Consider the following 17037-nt stretch of genomic DNA (forward strand, 5'->3'; position numbering starts at 1 on the left):
CTGTTAAACAGTAATAGAATACCATTCATTTAACTATTTTTGGATGTTTTCTACATTTTCAAATATGTTGATTTCAATTATAACACAGAATACAAAGTGTGCAGTGCTCACTTTATATTTTTGATGACAAATATTTGCAAATAGTATTTTTCAATTCCCCCATTAGAAGTACTGTAGTGCCATCTCTTTATCATGAAAGTTGAATTGACAAATGTAGAATTATGTACAAAAAAAACCTGCATTCAAAAATAAAACAATGTAAAACTTTAGAGCCTATAAGTCCACTCAGTCCTATTTCTTGATCAACCAATCGCTCAGACAAACAAGTTTAGTAACAATTTGCAGGAGATAATGCTGCCCATTTCTTGTTCACAATGTCACCTGAAAGTGAGAACAGGTGTTCACATGGCACTGTTGTAACTGGTGTCACAAGATATTTATATGCCAGATGCGCTAAAGATTCATATGTCCCTTCATGCTTCAACCACCATTTCAGGGGACATGCATCCATGCTGATGACGGCTTCTGCTCTATAACAATCCAAAGCAGTGCGGACTGACCCATGTTCATTTTCATCATCTGAGTCAGATGCCACCAACAGAAGGTTGATTTTCTTGTTTGGTGGTTCTGGGTATGTAGTTTCAGCATCGGAATGTTGCTCTTTTTAAGACTTCTGAAGGCATGCTCCACACCTCGTCCCTCTCAGATTTGAAAGGCTCTTCAGCTTCTTAAACCTTGGGTCGAGTGCTGTAGCTATCTTTAGAAATCTCACATTGGTACCTTCTTTGTGTTTTGTGAAAGCAGCAGTGAAAATGTTCTTAAAATGAACAACATGTATTGGGTCATCATCCAAGACTGCTATACGATTAAATATATGGCAGAATGCGGGGTAAAGTAGAGCTGGAAACATACAACTCTCCCCAAAGAAGTTCAGTCACAAATGTAATTAATGCATTATTTTGTTAACGAGCGTCATCAGCACGGCAGCCTGTCCTCTGGAATGGTGGCCAAAGCAGGAAGGAGCATACGAATGTTTCGCATATCTGGCATGTAATTACCTTGTGATGCCAACTACAAAAGTCCCATGCGAATGCTTGTTCTCGCTTTCTGGTGACAATGGAAATAAGAAGCGGGCAGCATTATCTCCTGTAAAACAAACTTGTTTGGCTTAGCGACTGGCTGAACAAGAAGTAGGACTGAGTGGACTTGTAGGCTCTAAAGTTTTGCATTATTTTGTTTTTGAGTGCAGTTATGTAACAACAAAAATCTACATTTGTAAGTTTCACTTTCATGATAAAGAGATTGCACAGCAGTGCTTGTATGAGGTGCCTGAAAAATACTGTTTCGTTTGGTTATCATTTTTACAATGCAAATATTTGTAATAAAAAATAATAATATAAGGTGAGCAGGGGACTGGCAGAGTTCTTGTCTGAAAACAAAGCTTACAGGAAATGCTGTGTCTCTTTTCTCTGATTGACATGCTCTGTCTCTTTCTGACCCCATCTCTGGCTGGCTGGCTGTATTTCTCTCTCTGTGTGATCTTTGGTTCTGTCATCTTATCCTATTTTTACCTGTTCCTCCTCCCCTTTGCTCTCATGTTTCCCTCTCCCATTTCTCTGGGTGTCTGTCCATCCTCCCCCATCTCTCTCTCCTCTTTCCCCAACACTTTGCCTCTTCCCACCTTTTTCTCCCATTCATCTCCCCCTTTTTTTATTCTCACTCCCTCACCCCTTTTGTCTTGCCACCACCACTTTCTCACTCCATCCCCCTCTTACCCTGGCTCTTGCTCAGATACTTGATCATTGAGAACTTTATCCCTCCTGAAGAGAAGAACAAGATCATGAACCGCCTGTACTACGACTGTGAGGAGGACCAGTGGAAGTTCCAGCCGCTCGTGCCTGCTGGAGGGTAAGGCTGCGATTCTGGGAGAGGAGGCCTGGTAGCGCCCCCTCATGGCTGCAGGAGGGAGGATTCTGAATGGGGAGGATTAGCAGTCTGGAATGGAAGAGCAGGAGGAAGCCAGGCGGGGCTGGGACAGCCTGTCCGTTACTGAGTAACTGTCTCACAGAGCTGAGAACCCTCCTTAACACCGTAACACGTTGTCACTGTCCAGCTGCAGCCTCTCGAAACGCTTCCTGAGGGGTAAATTTGACCCAGAGTCTCAGAGGGGAGTGCTCTGAAGAATGGGCACTGCCAGAAAAGAACAGCCTCTGGCTGTGGTGTGGGGACACAGCCTTCTCTTCCCGCCCCCACTCTGCCCCCACCCTGCCTCTTCCCGTCCCCGATCCTCCCCCGCCCACCCCAGCACCTCCTGCACACTGCGGAACAACAGATCGCGACAGGCATGAGGCGCTGGGATGGACCGGGTGGAGTTGATTGGCAGGGCTGCGGGTGGGCAGGAGGCGCTGGGGGAGAAGGGGGGAGCTGAACTAATTTTTTTCCATGAGTGCTCCAGCCCTGGAGCCCCACGGGGTCGGCGCCTCTGTATGCTACCAACCAGCTTTGTGTCTAGCATGTTGTGCCCATGTCAGGCAGCAGAGCAGTGACCTCACTGCTGCTAGGAGAAAAGCTCTGCCAGTTGCCCTGTTCTTGTAAAGAAAGGCCTGAACCCTCTAGCTCGTGGCCATGGCACTTCAGGGCACGGGGAGGTTAGCGCAGGAGAGTTAAGGTGGGCGGCTGAGGTAACTGCCTGGCCCCTCTCTGTCTGAGGAGACGCTGCTGCTTTCCCGCAGCTCAGCCCTGGCTACGTAGCACTCCGCGGGACCGGGGAGTGCCAGGGCCACGTGACAGGAGCAGTCTGGAGAGAGCGAAGAGCCTTTGTCTGGCCTGCAGCTCCATCCCCTCGCCAGAGAGGCCGCGAGGCTGAGGACAGGGCTTCAGACTTTTCCAGTGTTTTGTTCACTTCTTATGCTTGAGATCCTGTCTGGACACCTCCCCCGCCCTCCTCACAATCTTGGCTCCTTTCTCTTCTTCTCACCCCATCTGCCAAGCCCTGGGAAGACTCACTGTCTTACAACTCTCCCCGCATCCTCCCTGCACTCAGACACGGAAACTCAATGGCCTGATCTGCTCGGCTCCTTCTCCCAGTGGGTGCTCAGCTCCTGGGATTCCACATTGACCAGCGTCTCTTCCCTGCCAGCCATGGGCAGCGGGTAATGGAGGCTGGGGGAGGCTAAGACTTCCCAAACCTCTGCTAACGCTCCCTGCTGCAGCCCCGAGGCTGGGCCCTGGCAGGGCTCAGAGGTCCTATGGGTGGCCCGGACTCAGGGCTTGGCCCCGGCTGGCCGGCCAGGGCTCAGGGCTCCTCCAGGTTGCTCCAGGCGCCGGTGGGCCAGCTGGGATTCTGGACTGCTCTGGTCACCAGCAGGCCAGCCCGGACTTACGACTGCGCCGGCAGCCTGGCCAATCAGAGCGGGGAATGGAAGGGGTGGGGGCAGAGCCTTGGGCAGAAGAGGCAGGGCAGGGGGCTAGCTTTCCCAAATGGGGAGTGCATGTGCCCCCATGCTGCCAGCTTTCATGATCAACCAGTGCTCCAGTCCGCACAGATATGCTCCATGGGCCTCACAGTTTGAGAACCAGTGATTAAGGCTAATGCAAAGCTGATGACTCAGGGAAAGCAGACACACTATGCACAGGCAGATTTGATGTTTCTGACTAAGGTTTTTATTTATTGAGGCTTGGCAGAATGTTAATTTTTTTATCATGTTGATGGATGATATCGGTTTGTGTTTACAGTGTTTACTGATTTGAATTTTCGCAGTTGTGGAAAATTATGCCGGGAGCAGACAATGGGGGCTCAGACAGTGAGGACTTCATGACAGTTGACACTGAGATTCAAACAGTTAAAAATTTATAACCATGAAAACAGAACTTGTCAACCTCACATGCCAAAATAGCCAGAGTAAATAGCCTTACATCAAACTCATAAGCTTTCAAGCAGCATCTTTCTGACTTTGCTGATCTGCAAACCTCAGTTATCATCCGGGGAAATATTTTTCATCAATGTGTCTGTTTGTGGTGAAATTGACATTTACCGGCACCTGTCAGTAAAAGCTAATCCGTCCCAGCCTATATTTATTGGAGGCCAAGGGGGCTAGCTTGGCTGACCCAGAACATCACTGGCCCTTCCACCTGTGATCCCAGTGATGGACAAGCCTCAGGAGGTTTGGAGGTTCTTGGATGAGCCCCACAAGCTTCTCCAAATCTCTCTTCTTTGCCTCCCCTCTGGCTCTCTTGGCTTTCAACTTCCCAACCCAGCAAGCACCCTCTTTGGTGATCTTCCTATCCAGGGATTCACAGGTCACAACTTCCTGAGTGAACCTGTTCCTCTACCTGATAATCTATTCCAGTGCTGTGTTACTCAGCCGCAAGGGTCCTGTACAGCTGCTATTAGCTGTAGCCCCTTCGACCTCCCCCCAAATTCCTATGGTTGCTAAAGGCTGACACCTTTTTTCCCTGTAGATGGTCTTTGTTAAGGACATGCAGTAGAAGTAAAACCCTGGCAGTCTAGGGACCAGCTCTCCACCACACCTTGGGCACAGAACAAGAAGGAAGGGGAGACCAACTCTGCCGAAATTTACATCCATTTAGAGAGACTGAGGCAGCCAGTTCCACGCTTTGCCAGGATTTATTTTTAGTAGATCATTTTATTTGGGAAAATGTTTATTATAAATCTCTCCTTAGCAGCAACAACCAAATGAAGAAGAGGCCAACCTCTGCCGTGGGCTACAAGAGACCCATCAGCCAGTATGCGCGGGTGGCCATGTCCAGGGGTTCCCACCCTAGGTACCGGGTGAGTGCGGGAGCTAAAGGGAGGGGTGGAGAGAAGTCATTGCATGGACAGATGGGAAACCGGTGGAACTGATGTATGGCTGGATGAATTGGTGGAGGGAACGATGGAATCAAGGCAGTGGGTCCTCTGAGTGGAAATGTGCTGGCTCCTTTTTCTGGGGTACAAAGGGTCCTGTCAGCAGGAAGAGAAGTTTAGTTTTGTGGAGCAGAGCAGCTGGGTGGAGCATGTTCGAGGTCTGGCTTTGAAGAGCATCTCTAAGCTTGTGGGGGTGGGGAGGGGTTATCATCCACCTGGTGGCTACGCTCGGTGGCCTGGGAAGAAGAGCTCTGTCTGACGGGTCAAAGGAAGCGAGCTACCCCTCAAAGCCATGCTAAGCCCTTCACAGTTTGCACTGTCTGCCTCCCGGTGAGGGGGAAAGGTGCCACGGAGCAGGCTTACACTCACAGCATCTCCCCCACAGCCCTGCCAGCCAGATTCACCAGCAGAGGTATCTTCTCCCAACCCCACCAGTCCTCTCATGGATCAGTAACTGTCTACAAGTCAGGAGAGAAAGCGTAGGAATAAGGGGTCAGTTTTCAGAATGGAGAGAGGTAAATAGCAGGTCCCCAGGGGTCCATACTGGCCCCAGGGCTGTTCAACATATTAATCATCAATGATCTGGAAAAAGGGACAAACAGTGAGGTGGCAAAATTGGCAGATGATACAAAACTACTCCAGATCGTTCAACGCTGACTGCGAAGATACAAAGGGATTTCACAGAACTGGGTGACTGGGCAACAAAATGGCAGCTGAAATTCAGGGCTGACAAGTGCAAGGTAATGCACGTTGGAAAACATAATCCCAAGGATACCTATAAAATGATGGGGTCTAAATTATCTGTTACCACTCAGGAGAGAGATCTTGCAGTCATTGTGGACAGCACATTGGTTGCAGCTGCAGTCAAAAAAGCTAACCATGTAAGGAACCATTAGGCAAAGGATAATACCTCTATATAAATCCATGGTGCACCCACACCTAGAATACTGCTTGCAATTCTGGTCACCCCATCTCAAAAAAGATATAGTGTATTAGAATTGGAAAGGGTACAGAAAAAAGCTACAAAAATGATTCGGGGCATGGAACAGCTTCTGTATGAGGAGAGATTGAAAAGACTGGGATTTTTCAGCTTGGATAAGAGACACCTAAGGGGTGATATGATTGAGGTCTATAAAATCATGACTGGTGTGGAGAAAGTAACTAAGGAAGTGTTATTTATTCCTTCTCATAACACAAGAACCAGAGGTTACCCAGTGAAATTAATAGGCAGCAGGTTTAAAACACACAAAATGAGGTATCAGGTTTCAGAAGAGTAGCCATGTTAGTCTGGATCTGTAAAAGCGTCAAAGAGTCCTGTGGCACCTTATAAACTGACAGACGTTTTGGAGCATGAGCTTTCGAGGGTGAATACCACTTCGTCGGATGCATGTGACATCTATCCAATGAAGTGGGTATTCACCCACGAAAACTCATGCTCCAGTACATCTGTTAGTCTATAAGGTGGCACAGGACTCTTTGCTGCTTTTACAAAAGAAAGTGTTTCTTCACACAATGCACAGTCAACCTGTGGAACTTGTTGCCAGGGGATGTTGTGAAGGCCAAAACTATAATGGGGTTCAAAAAAGAACTCAAGTTCCTGGAGGATAGGTTCATCAATGGCCAGAAGCTGGGAATGGACAACAGGGGATGGATCACTTGATAAGTGCCCTGTTCTGTTCATTCCCTCTGGGGCACCTGGCATTGGCCACTGTCAGCAGACAGGATCCTGGGCTAGATGGACCTTTGGTGTGACCCAGTGTGGCCATTCTGATGTTCTAACTCAGACAGCTGCTCGCTGACCTGTGTGCAATGCAGTTGGGGCCTCTCAGTCCTGTCCCTTGTGGAGACATCACCACAAGTGGCACTAGCTGGCTCCTTGCAGGCAGCTAAGGTTTGAGCGGGCCATAGACAGCAAGCCGGGGTGGGTCAGAGTATGTAAATGGGAGGCAGCATATCTGGGGAGACCGACCTACAGCTGCCCCGATAGAAAAAAATCTCCTGCCCCCAGGGCTGAGCCCAGCCTTTCAGCAGGTGATCAGCGTACTGTCAGTGACTCCATTTGTTGGTGTTTTCATCCTGTTCGGTGAAGGCTGAGAACATCATGTTCCTGGAGCTGGACCTGTCCCCCCAAGCTGTGTTTGAATTTGAGCTGACCGGGGACCAGAGCGAGCAGGACCCACGAGCTCTGCACCTTGAGAGACTGATGCGCCTGGATAGTCTTCTGGAGCGGCCGGCAGCTGCCAGGGTGAGGAAGTCCCGATCCTGGTGAGTGTCCACCAGGGTGAAGTGAAAAACAGCCTGATTCTGATGCCTTCTGGCACTCAGTGGGGTGAACGTGAGGGCTGAAGGGAGGCAGGGACCGCAGAGTGGGGTGGAAGGGGTAGAGCGGAAATGAGCAGCTGTGAGGTCCCCACTGGTCTGCCAGGGAATAATTAATAACAAGTTGCATTGAAATAACAACCCGTCTGTTCCATGCCTGGCACATTTGTTGCTGCTGGGGCGTCTGTTCTTCAGGCTGGAGAATCAGGGAACGAGGAAGCTGCAAGCACAGAGGAAAAGAGAAAAGCCATCCCTTGGTCACTGCTCTAGGGTCCTGTCCCTGGTGAAGTCTAGGGGAGGGGATGCTCTCATAGGTACATCTGTCACATCATCCCCCCTCTGCCTCTATCACATGCCCACCTCCTGGGGACTGGAGAGGGGTCACTGATGCCCACACAGCACTGGACAGAGGGAAAGCACAGTGTGCCCATGCTAGGTTTTCTTATCAAATGGAAGCAGCAAACTCTGCCAATTTCCAGGGCCCCACAGAGATGACAAGCTTGTTATTGGCCTGGTGGGACCTCATCCTGCCCAAACCAGGCAGCTTCAAGGACACGGGGGCCTTTTACATGGCCAGAGCCTCTGCACAAGTGTAGAGCAGGTCTCTGTCCATGAGGCCCTACCAGACTCCATGCGCTAGGGACCTGAGTCTCATCAGTCACAGCAAACACTGCCCAGCGTTGCCCAGCCTTGAGACGCCTCAGCCGGCTTGAACCATTAGTCCTGACGAGCCAGTGGTTCAGAGCTGCCATCTTGGTAAAGAGCTGGCATTGGTGCCAAGGCAGGGAACCGCTTTCCATCCAACTTCTGGTGTGGGCTGAACAATCCCAACAAGAACCTGGGACCAAAATTTTCAAATTTGGGAGCCTAAAGTTTGGCACCTAAATTGACCGACTACCCTAGTTCCCGGTGGATAAACACTAAGGTTAGTTTTGTAATCGTTAAACTAGTGTTAAAAGCAGGATGACAATGATACCAAACATGTACAGAATCTCCCATCCCACAACTTGCGCCACTAAAACGCAGCCCCCTCTGGCCTGGAACGCACCAGCTAGGGACACAGTGTGCAGATAACTCCATGGAACCCAGCATACCTCCCACTTGGCTATGAAGGGCAGACCTGACCCTGCTGTGAATTGACCCTGGGATTCAAAGGGAATTTCAGCCTGATGTTGCAGCATTTATTCCGTCCCCTCTAGCATCACATGAGTTTCCTTTATAGCACCTTGCTGAACAAAACGTCTGGCGTTTCCTGTTAGTGGACCTGGCTGGGAGAGAAGTGGGAGGAGGTGGGTGATGTGACAAGAGACTAGTTTTTCTCTTTTTCTTGTCCCACTCTCAGGTGCCAGACACCCCGGCTGCTGCCACCCTCAACAACTCACGGTTCCCTGGTGGCCGTGTCCCAGTGTCCCCGCACGATGCCAGCTCATGAGTGACGCCCTGCAGCTCCTCCCTTCCCTTCCATCTTACAGCAAGGACTACGCCACCCATCACTGGCTGCTTCCGAAAACGCTCGGCCGGGGAAGGGGATTCCCCACTGGCAGCCTCTCCGCCCGGTCCCATCTTGTCTTTGTCTTCAGCTACTTCTTGTGTGTGTGTGTTTGTGTGAGACACTCAGCGTCGGTTCCTGGGGACACGGGCGCTGCCTCCCTCCTCCCATCTGGATCTGTCACTTTATTTATTGATCATATTTATTTATGAAGCAGTTTGGCAATGCAGAGTTAGGAGACATGTTCAGAATAAGGCGCAGGCAAGCTGGTGATGGGCACCATGCAGATTGCTCCCTTCTACTACCCTCGCATCTTGTTTAAAGCAGGAGCCAGCCGCAGCCTGCGGCAGCTGCTTTTTCTTTGTGTCATTGGCAGACTGCCTGCCCCTAATGCACAGTCACCTCCTCAGAGGGGGAAACAAGCAGAAGATGGGGGAGAAGCTAAGCCCTCTCTCTCTGGTGGCTTTCTTGTGAGATGAGATCACTCAGAGCTCTCCATGGACTTCACATGTGGGGTGGTGGTTTGCTTTGCCAGATTTCCTGGGATACCCCACGAGTCCCGTGCACAGGCTGACGGCCACTCCCACAAGTGTTTGTGGATTTTCTGGCAGCTGGACCTTGCGTTTGCTGGCCATGGATGAAGAGACACTTCCTGTGCCGTATCGACAGCAGCAGCATTGACGTCTCCTTGAGTTCTGGGCTCAGCTCTCACCCTGTGACGAACAAAGGGGGTATGGATTAACCAAACCTAGCCAACAGGGGGAGCTAAAGTCTTCCAGTGATCCTGGGACTTTGCTCGCCAACCGTCCCGTTTGGCGATGGCTGGGCTCGCCCCATTGAGTCATCTGACGTCCACCTTGGTTCACAGTCCCTCGTTGGGGTGGAACTGCCAGTGGGACTCTCGTGTTCTCCCCAGAGAAGTGCACAGAGGCTGGAGAACAACATTATCTATTTGGAAAGTGACCTTGCAGGTCAAAGCAGAAATGAAAGTTTCTACTGTCCGTGGCAGCCAGAGGGAAAGAATCAGTGACGGGCACACGAGCCGGTGCCAGGAGAGGTGACTTGAACACACCTATCCCTTGCACTGGCTACCTGGACTAGGTGTTACAAGGTGTTAAACTGCTAGTCTCAGGAACATCTTTGGTCTGGTGCAGGGGCTGTGGAGGAGAGCGGGGCAGCTGGTAAAAGAAGTAGGGACAAGAGGCTAGGCGCTTTTGTCCAGTCCTGAGGGACGAGGATTAAAACATGGCTCCGGCAACAGCATGGACGGCTACTGTTAGAACAAAGTTCAGTGTTCCCGAGTGCGTCGATGTTCAGCAGTTCAGCTGAGGGCAGGTGCATCCTCACCTGAGACCTTCTGGGTGGATGTGCCAGGCCACTGAGTGAGCATAGACAGTTATGGGCTCTTGGATAGTTTGCAAAAGTGTAGTGCCAGGGGATTGGGGTGAGGGGGTGGAAAGAGATCAAAGACCTTTGCAAGATCATAGTCAAAGAGAAAGTGATTTTTCAATCAAGAAGACTTGGGTTATGAAATTGTCCTTCCACTGCTCCTGGTCTGAGGCCAGCATCCTGCTGGAGCAGAAGAAGGAGATGCGTCCTGGAATCCAGACGACTGGGCTTGAACTAGGAAATCCTAGGAGGATATGAGGGCTGGCCCCATAGAGTGTATTGTTCTGAGACCAAGGGAGTTTCTTATTAGGGTCTGGCCACCACCTGTCTTGTAGCCTTCTGCACTTACGACTGCTTCCCTCTCTCCCTGTCTCAATGTCACTGCTGTTTGCCTCTACCACTCTCTCTAAAACTTTCTGCTCCCAAGTGCGCAGCTGTTGAAACCCACAGGCCATTGAACTGTGGTGGCAACGGAGGAGTGGGAAGGCCTGGGGCCTCACTCAGCTTTCAGAGGGGAGACACCGACAGCATCTTATTTCAAAGACTTTGAGTGCTACATAAAAGGGTGGCGGGAGGGTCACTGCAGGGATCACTGGGTAGCAAATCCCTGCATTATGGGAATCAGCTAATTAGTCCCCCCAGATCAAGGGCTTTGTTTGTACAGATTAGAGAGGAACAAACCATTGCTGAGTCAGTTTTCCATTTAGTCCCCAGGTCACGGATGGGTAAAGCACGGCCTATGAAGTCCCCAGAACTCAACAACAGGGCCTTCAACCACCCTCTTGTTTCATTCCATGGTGTAGCCCATGGAAGCTGCAGGCTGCAATGTTGTCTTTCAGAGCGTAGCAGCCCTGCCCGCTGCCTGCTGGGATCTGGAGTCTCAGTTGGCCGCAGGTGCCTGTTTAAAGATGAAGCCAGCTGCTACTTTTTCCAAGATACGTTCAGGCTCCCAACCAGCCAGCATGGAGCTTCCAAACTGGGCACTGGCCAGCGGGTAGGCCCCCTGCTTCTGCATTACCAGAATCAACAATGCTTGTGCATTATCACTACCAACACTTCTCTCTAGCGCTCGCCCCTTTCACCAGCTTCTGACAGGGGAAGGATGGCACTCGTTGTGCCTTGCATCACTTGAGATGATGTGGGTGTGTAAAGCTGGTGAGAGAAGCCGCAGCTGTCTGACTGAGGTTAGAAACTAGCCGTGCCCATCTGCAGTGGGTAGAAAAGCTAACAGAGCAACCCAAAAAAGCACATTCAGGTGAGGGATCCATGAGATCGGGTTCATGGAAGATCCTCTGTAGGACTGGGGACCATGCTGCCATAGAGCAGTGCCAGTCACAGGGAGTGTCAGTGACAGGAGCAAGGGGAGGTGAGAGTGAAAGCTGGGACACATTCCTACTCTCTCTGTGACCACGGAGATGTCCCTTCTCTAGTGCCAGCACCATACTGAAGGTATTGAAGACAGGCTCAGTCCCCCTTGGACTTACCCCACACTTATGAAATTGAGCACTGGGCTGCAGGAGGAAGGATACACACTGAAAAGTGGGGGTTCCATGTACCCCCTTCAGATATGCTAGTGGCTCCCCAATTATCCCATCTCCATGCTAAGTAAGGGGGCTGGGTAAGCAGAGACCTGGCCTAGTTATATGTTATATGTGGCTGGGGGGCAGGCAGGTGATCAGATTTTGTGGGATGGAACTAGCTGAGGCTACAAATGGGGAGCTGTTGGCAGATTCTTTGGGGGTGGAGAGTTCACTCTGTTCATCTGGGGCTAAGGTCTGCAGCTGATGGTTGGATCTAGACTGTTCTCAGTGGTACCAGATGACAGAACAAGGAGTAATTGTCTCAAGTTGCAGTGGGGGAGGTTTAGGAAACACTGTTTCACTGGGAGGGTGGTGAAGCACTGGAATGGGTTCCCTAGGGAGGTGGTGGAATCTCCATCCTTAGAGATTTTTAAGGTCAGGCTTGACAAAGCCCTGGCTGAGATGATTTAGTTGGGGTTGATCCTGTTTTAAGCAGGGGGTTGGACTAGATACCCCCTGAGGTCCCTTCCAATCCTGATCTTCTATGGTTATATGATGGTTTCTCATTCCTGCTGCCTCACCCTAGAGCTTGGCCCATAATGTTGTGAAGAAGCATGGGGGTCTGTGCTGGTTTAACCTGAGAGATTTGCTCCTTTACCTCACCCAGAAGCAGGGCACCTGCCTCAGGATCCCCAAACTCATTAAACTTCTCTCCAGGCTAGAGGAGAGAGCTAACATGGAGCGTGAGCAGCTGGGAATGATTGCATGGACAGCATGCCAGGTGGAGGAGCTTCTCTCCAGTACCATCCACAGGGAGTGACTTGGGCTCCATCCCTCCATGAGTGGGTCAAAAGCAACTCCCCACCCAAATGCACCGAGGGAAGGTGTGTCCCATTCCCAGCTCCAAGAACAAAACCTCTTCTCCCCCTTTACTGAAGAGGAACTTGAACTAGCTAAGGCAGCTGCAGAACAGCCTCTCTTACCTTCCATTTCCACATTGCTTTGAACGCACAGACTCGGGATGCCTGATTTGCAGGATTGTGTGCCCCCCTGGATGTAGCTTCAAACACAGCCAGAGAGAGCAGCTGGATTTTCATTCGAGCGCCAGAGCCACCTGCAATGAGTGTGCTGGAAATTGGCTGAGCTAGACACACAAAGGCACCTGTAGGCAAATGCAGTTGCCCTTTAGCTCCTGTCCAACCATTTCTAGGAGTCCAGCACAGGCCAGTTTGGTAGTGGTAGATACCCAGTTTTAGACATGTTGACCTCTGGGCCTGCCCACCCACTCGTAATACAGAGACACCCCTGCTCTCTTCTTTAGCATGGCATACAGGCTGGATAAGTGCAGACACGGGTCACTAGCCTGCCTGTCAAGGGCTAAATACCATCTCCCACTGCGTCTTGTGCTGCCTGTTTGCCCTCCGGAGGGCATTTTCTGTGCCGTGATGAAGCACAGGACCGAGACAGGATTACAGCTATGATGGGGCCCATGTGAAAACTCTCCAGCCGTCTCAGCTGCTCTCATTAAGAAACCTCCCTGGTGGGTTGGAAATTTGACACAGACAGTTTGGGATCACATCTCGCCACTTGGTCAGCTTTGAATTTTGATTTAGACCTAAGAAAACTCCCCAGGCAGTGCCCCCAATCAGTGGCGTGCAGACAGCTCCGCATGTGCCTGCGCATGAGTGCCGGGGGTGGCGCTGAGCTCTCAATGCCTAAGTGCCGCTTTGACGCATCTGTTGCGCGTGGACATCTAAAAATCTCACGCACACTCAATCTGCTGCTGCCAAGAACCTCACGATCTTCTTAGCACAAAAACCAAGTAAGGCTGTAAACAAACACTGATGAGAACCACGAAGCTAGCAGTGGTGTCTGCCCTCTGCCTTGGTACGAGGGGCTGGATCACTCCCACAGCCTCATCGCGTTGCTGCAACCTCAGATGTATATTTCTATTGTTCTTTGTATGTTGGTATGTAAGTATTTACATAGGAACGTATGTAGGTGTGTGCAGGTGTGTGTGAGTCACCAAGGGGACTATTTACTATCAGTGTGAGCAACGACCGGGCAGATTCCAGAGGGGGATAGCAGGTTGGTATTTTTTTTAATTGATCAGCTGATTGACTGACAAGGTGAGGGCTTTGATTAGGACCAAATTTTTGTGCCTGTTGTTATGGTGATTTATTTAAGAATCAAAAGTTTCCTGTATGGTGGCCCGTCCTTGTCACTCTATACATATGAATATACAGGACATATTATAAATATATAGATATTATACATACTGTGTTGGGAAAGGTCATTGTCCCCACACCCCCTCTGGCTTTGGATGGAGACTTCTTCAATACTCTGTAAGGTAGCTTTGATGTGCTGGAAATGAACAGAAAGTGCCAGCACCATTCAAAATGGCAACAAGGACAACAATAAAGGAATGAGCATCATTGCAAAGATGGCTGCTGCTTCATTCATTTGTGTTTTTTTCCAAACGGACCCACCAGAATCATGGCAGGGTGACTCAACTAAGCCCCCTACATAGCAGTTGCACACAGCACAGCCGCTAGACAGCTCAGGGTGGTGGTAAATCTTCAGCCACAGTGGTGGGAACAAGGGAGTTGGAATTAGGACACCTGGCTCTGCCATGTATTCGCTGTGTGAACCAGGGCAACTCGAACTGCTAACAACATTCATGCTGCAGCATTTTTACTACGGCACCATAGTAGCATTGCTGGGCGATTTACAGAGCCACAGGCTCAGTTGGACAGAACATGGAGCCCGACAAAGGGAAAGGCGGGATCATGTGTGAAGAAGGGAACAGATGGGAGGACAAGAGTATAGAAGCAGGACAATATGGTCTGCGATACAAACAGTACTAGGCAGGATCCACAGAGCACTCCGAGGCTGCGGTTGGAGCCATTGGGAGGATGGTGGAGTTCTCAGCTGTGGTGGGAAAAGGGGAGAGGAGCAAGGCTTGGACACAAAAACGAAAGGTCAGATTTTGCCATTTTTTAGTTCAATGAAATGTTGAGACACCCTAAGGAGATTTTGGGGCAACAAGAAGGGCTGAGAACTGGGTGAGAGGGAGAGGGCAGGGCAGGGCCGGGCAGGAGAAATAGATTGGTGGGTTAGCAGCACAACATGGCAATTGCAAGATTTAATTAACGAGGGCTTGCAAGTGCTCTGAGTGTTTCCCTTGAAAGGTGCCATGAAGGGCAAAGGATTATTTCATGCCAAACATAGTTGCCTAGAGAATTCAGAACAGCCACCCTTGCAATGTGCACGTTACATCCCGCACAAGGTGAGAAAGTGGCTTCCAGCAGGGAAGTACAGCCCAGCCACCAGCAATACCAGTTCCCTACAAAGTTTACTCTATTTGATTATATGACGTTCTCAGGATCATTTGACTTTCTCTATGCCAATGGCAGAGCTCCTGCAGTAATAGCAATTGCCATCTTGGATTAATGGAGGTGACATATTTGTTCACTGTTTGTTTCCCTCTCTCTTCTGCCTCACTCCCCCCACACACACATGCAGACGGTACAAGGGCACGGTCACCTTGAGAATATGCACATGCTTTCTAGGCAGTAACTGGCTGGCCCTGAAATCCGGCACTCTATGAATAACAAGGAAACGGTCTCATAAACACATGCAATGCATAAACCTGCTAGGGACTTCCATGTTTTCTGGATGTGGGTTGCTTTTTTAAACACAAATCTACTGCTATTTCCATGATGACATGGTCTCGTGGATTTAACAGTACTTGAACATTTCTTTTAAATTCACAGCATTTTCACTTCTCTGGCATTAAACGCAAATAATAATAATATCATCCTGCAAGAGAACATGGGACAAGGGAGGGACCTCCTGAGTCATCAGATCCAGTCCCTGGCAACCCCATCACATAATACCATTCGTAAATGTATCAAGCTCCAGCTTTAAACTAGTAGTTGGATTGTGTGGCCTCATTATTTGTATTGGGAGTTTGTTCCAGAATCTCACTCCTCTGATGGTTAGAAAACTTCTTTTAATGTCAAACATAAAATATATTTGTGGCCAGTTTATACCCATTTGTTCTTGACTCAGCCAACACCGGTCTTCACTGCTTCTGCTCCCTCCCTGGTGTTTACCTCCTGATGTATTTTAGTGAACAATCATATCCCTTCATTTTGTTAGGTTAAACAAGCCAAGCTCTCTTAATCCCCTCTCATAAACTAGGCCCTCCATTCTTCTGATCATCTCTAGTAGCTCTTCTCCGCACCTGCTCCAGTTCACATTCATCTTTCTTGAACATGGGTGAACAGAACTGTACCCAGGACTCCAGATGAGGGCTGATGTACCTTGCACAATGGCATTAACGCAGGGGTGGGGAAACTTTTTGGCCCGAGGGACACATTGGGGTTGCAAAACTGTATGGAGGGCTAGGTAGGGAAGGCTGTGCCTCCCCAAACAGCCTGGCCCCCACCCCCATCCACTCCTCCCACTTCCCACCCCCTGACAGCCCTCCTCAGAACTCCTCGATCCATCCAACCCCCCTGCTCCTTGTCCCCTGACCACCCCCTCCTGGGACCCCTTTCCCCTTATCCAACCTCCTGGGACCCCACCCCATATTCAACTCCCCTGCGCCCTGTCCCCTAACTGCCCTCCGGGACCCCCTGCCCCTTAATCCAACCCCCGCTGCTCCCCGCCCCCTTACCATGCTGCTCAGCCTGGCCAGAGCCAGACACCCCGCTGCACTGCCCTGCAGGAGTTGCAGCTCCGGCACCCAGAGTGCTGCCCATACAGTGGTGTGGCTGCAGGGAGGGGAGACAGTGGGGGAGGAGCCGGGCGCTAGCCTCCCTGGCCAGGAGCCCAAGGGCTTGGCAGGACAGTCCCGCAGGCTGTAGTTTTCCCACCTCTGCATTAATGCTTCTCTTATGCTACAGGAAATACCTTCACTGATGCACACTGTGCTCACATTTGCCTTTTTAACTGCAGCGTCACATGGCTCATGGTCATCCTGTGATCAACAAACACACCCAGGTCTCGCTCCTCCTCTTGTCATTTCCAGCCGATGAGCCCCAGCTTATAGCAGAAATTCTTGTTGTTAGTCCCTAAGTGCATGACCTTGGAATTTGTAACGTTAACTTCCATCCAGTTTCTATTACTTCAGTCCTCAAGATCTGCCGGGTCCTCCTGTGTAAGGTTCTGCTCCTCCTCACTCTCGATAAAGCTGTCCAACTTCGTGTTATCAGCAAATTTAATTAGCACACGCCTACTCTATATCCTGTATCACTGTATCCTTTCTATAGGATGACTGAAAAAAACCTACAGCAAGGTTATCATCCACTCTCAGAGAGTGTAGAATTTAGAGGAATTTCATTAGACTCCTATTGATTACTTCCTCATTAAATTCAATAGGACTTTTCCATAAGGGATTGTGATACAGCATGGCCAGAGGGCAGCAGGAGAGGGTTAGAAAGGAG

General features: G+C 50.1%; 1 protein-coding gene and 1 long non-coding RNA gene across 4 annotated transcripts in view; both read left to right on the forward strand.

Moving 5' to 3' along the window:
* The window catches only part of LOC127048916 (uncharacterized), a 117943-nt gene extending 103913 nt beyond the window's left edge, over positions 1 to 14030 (forward strand). For both annotated transcript variants that reach the window (XR_007773822.1, XR_007773823.1), the window contains exon 2: positions 11926 to 14030. This is a non-coding gene — a long non-coding RNA (uncharacterized LOC127048916). The remainder of the gene's footprint in view (positions 1 to 11925) is intronic.
* Positions 1 to 14030, forward strand: part of KIF3C (kinesin family member 3C) — a 64840-nt gene extending 50810 nt beyond the window's left edge. Inside the window, exons 5-8 of one of the 2 annotated variants that reach the window (XM_050948773.1) lie at positions 1792 to 1908; positions 4687 to 4792; positions 6957 to 7132; positions 8529 to 14030. In XM_050948773.1, the coding sequence (XP_050804730.1) occupies positions 1792 to 1908; positions 4687 to 4792; positions 6957 to 7132; positions 8529 to 8622 (493 nt within the window). In that variant the 3' untranslated portion in view covers positions 8623 to 14030. The remainder of the gene's footprint in view (positions 1 to 1791; positions 1909 to 4686; positions 4793 to 6956; positions 7133 to 8528) is intronic. The other variant, XM_050948774.1, reaches the window with a different exon arrangement.
* Positions 14031 to 17037: the final 3007 nt, after the last annotated feature.

This window comes from Gopherus flavomarginatus, chromosome 4 (assembly GCF_025201925.1).
Source record: "Gopherus flavomarginatus isolate rGopFla2 chromosome 4, rGopFla2.mat.asm, whole genome shotgun sequence".
In the NCBI taxonomy this organism is placed as follows: Eukaryota; Metazoa; Chordata; order Testudines; family Testudinidae; genus Gopherus; species Gopherus flavomarginatus.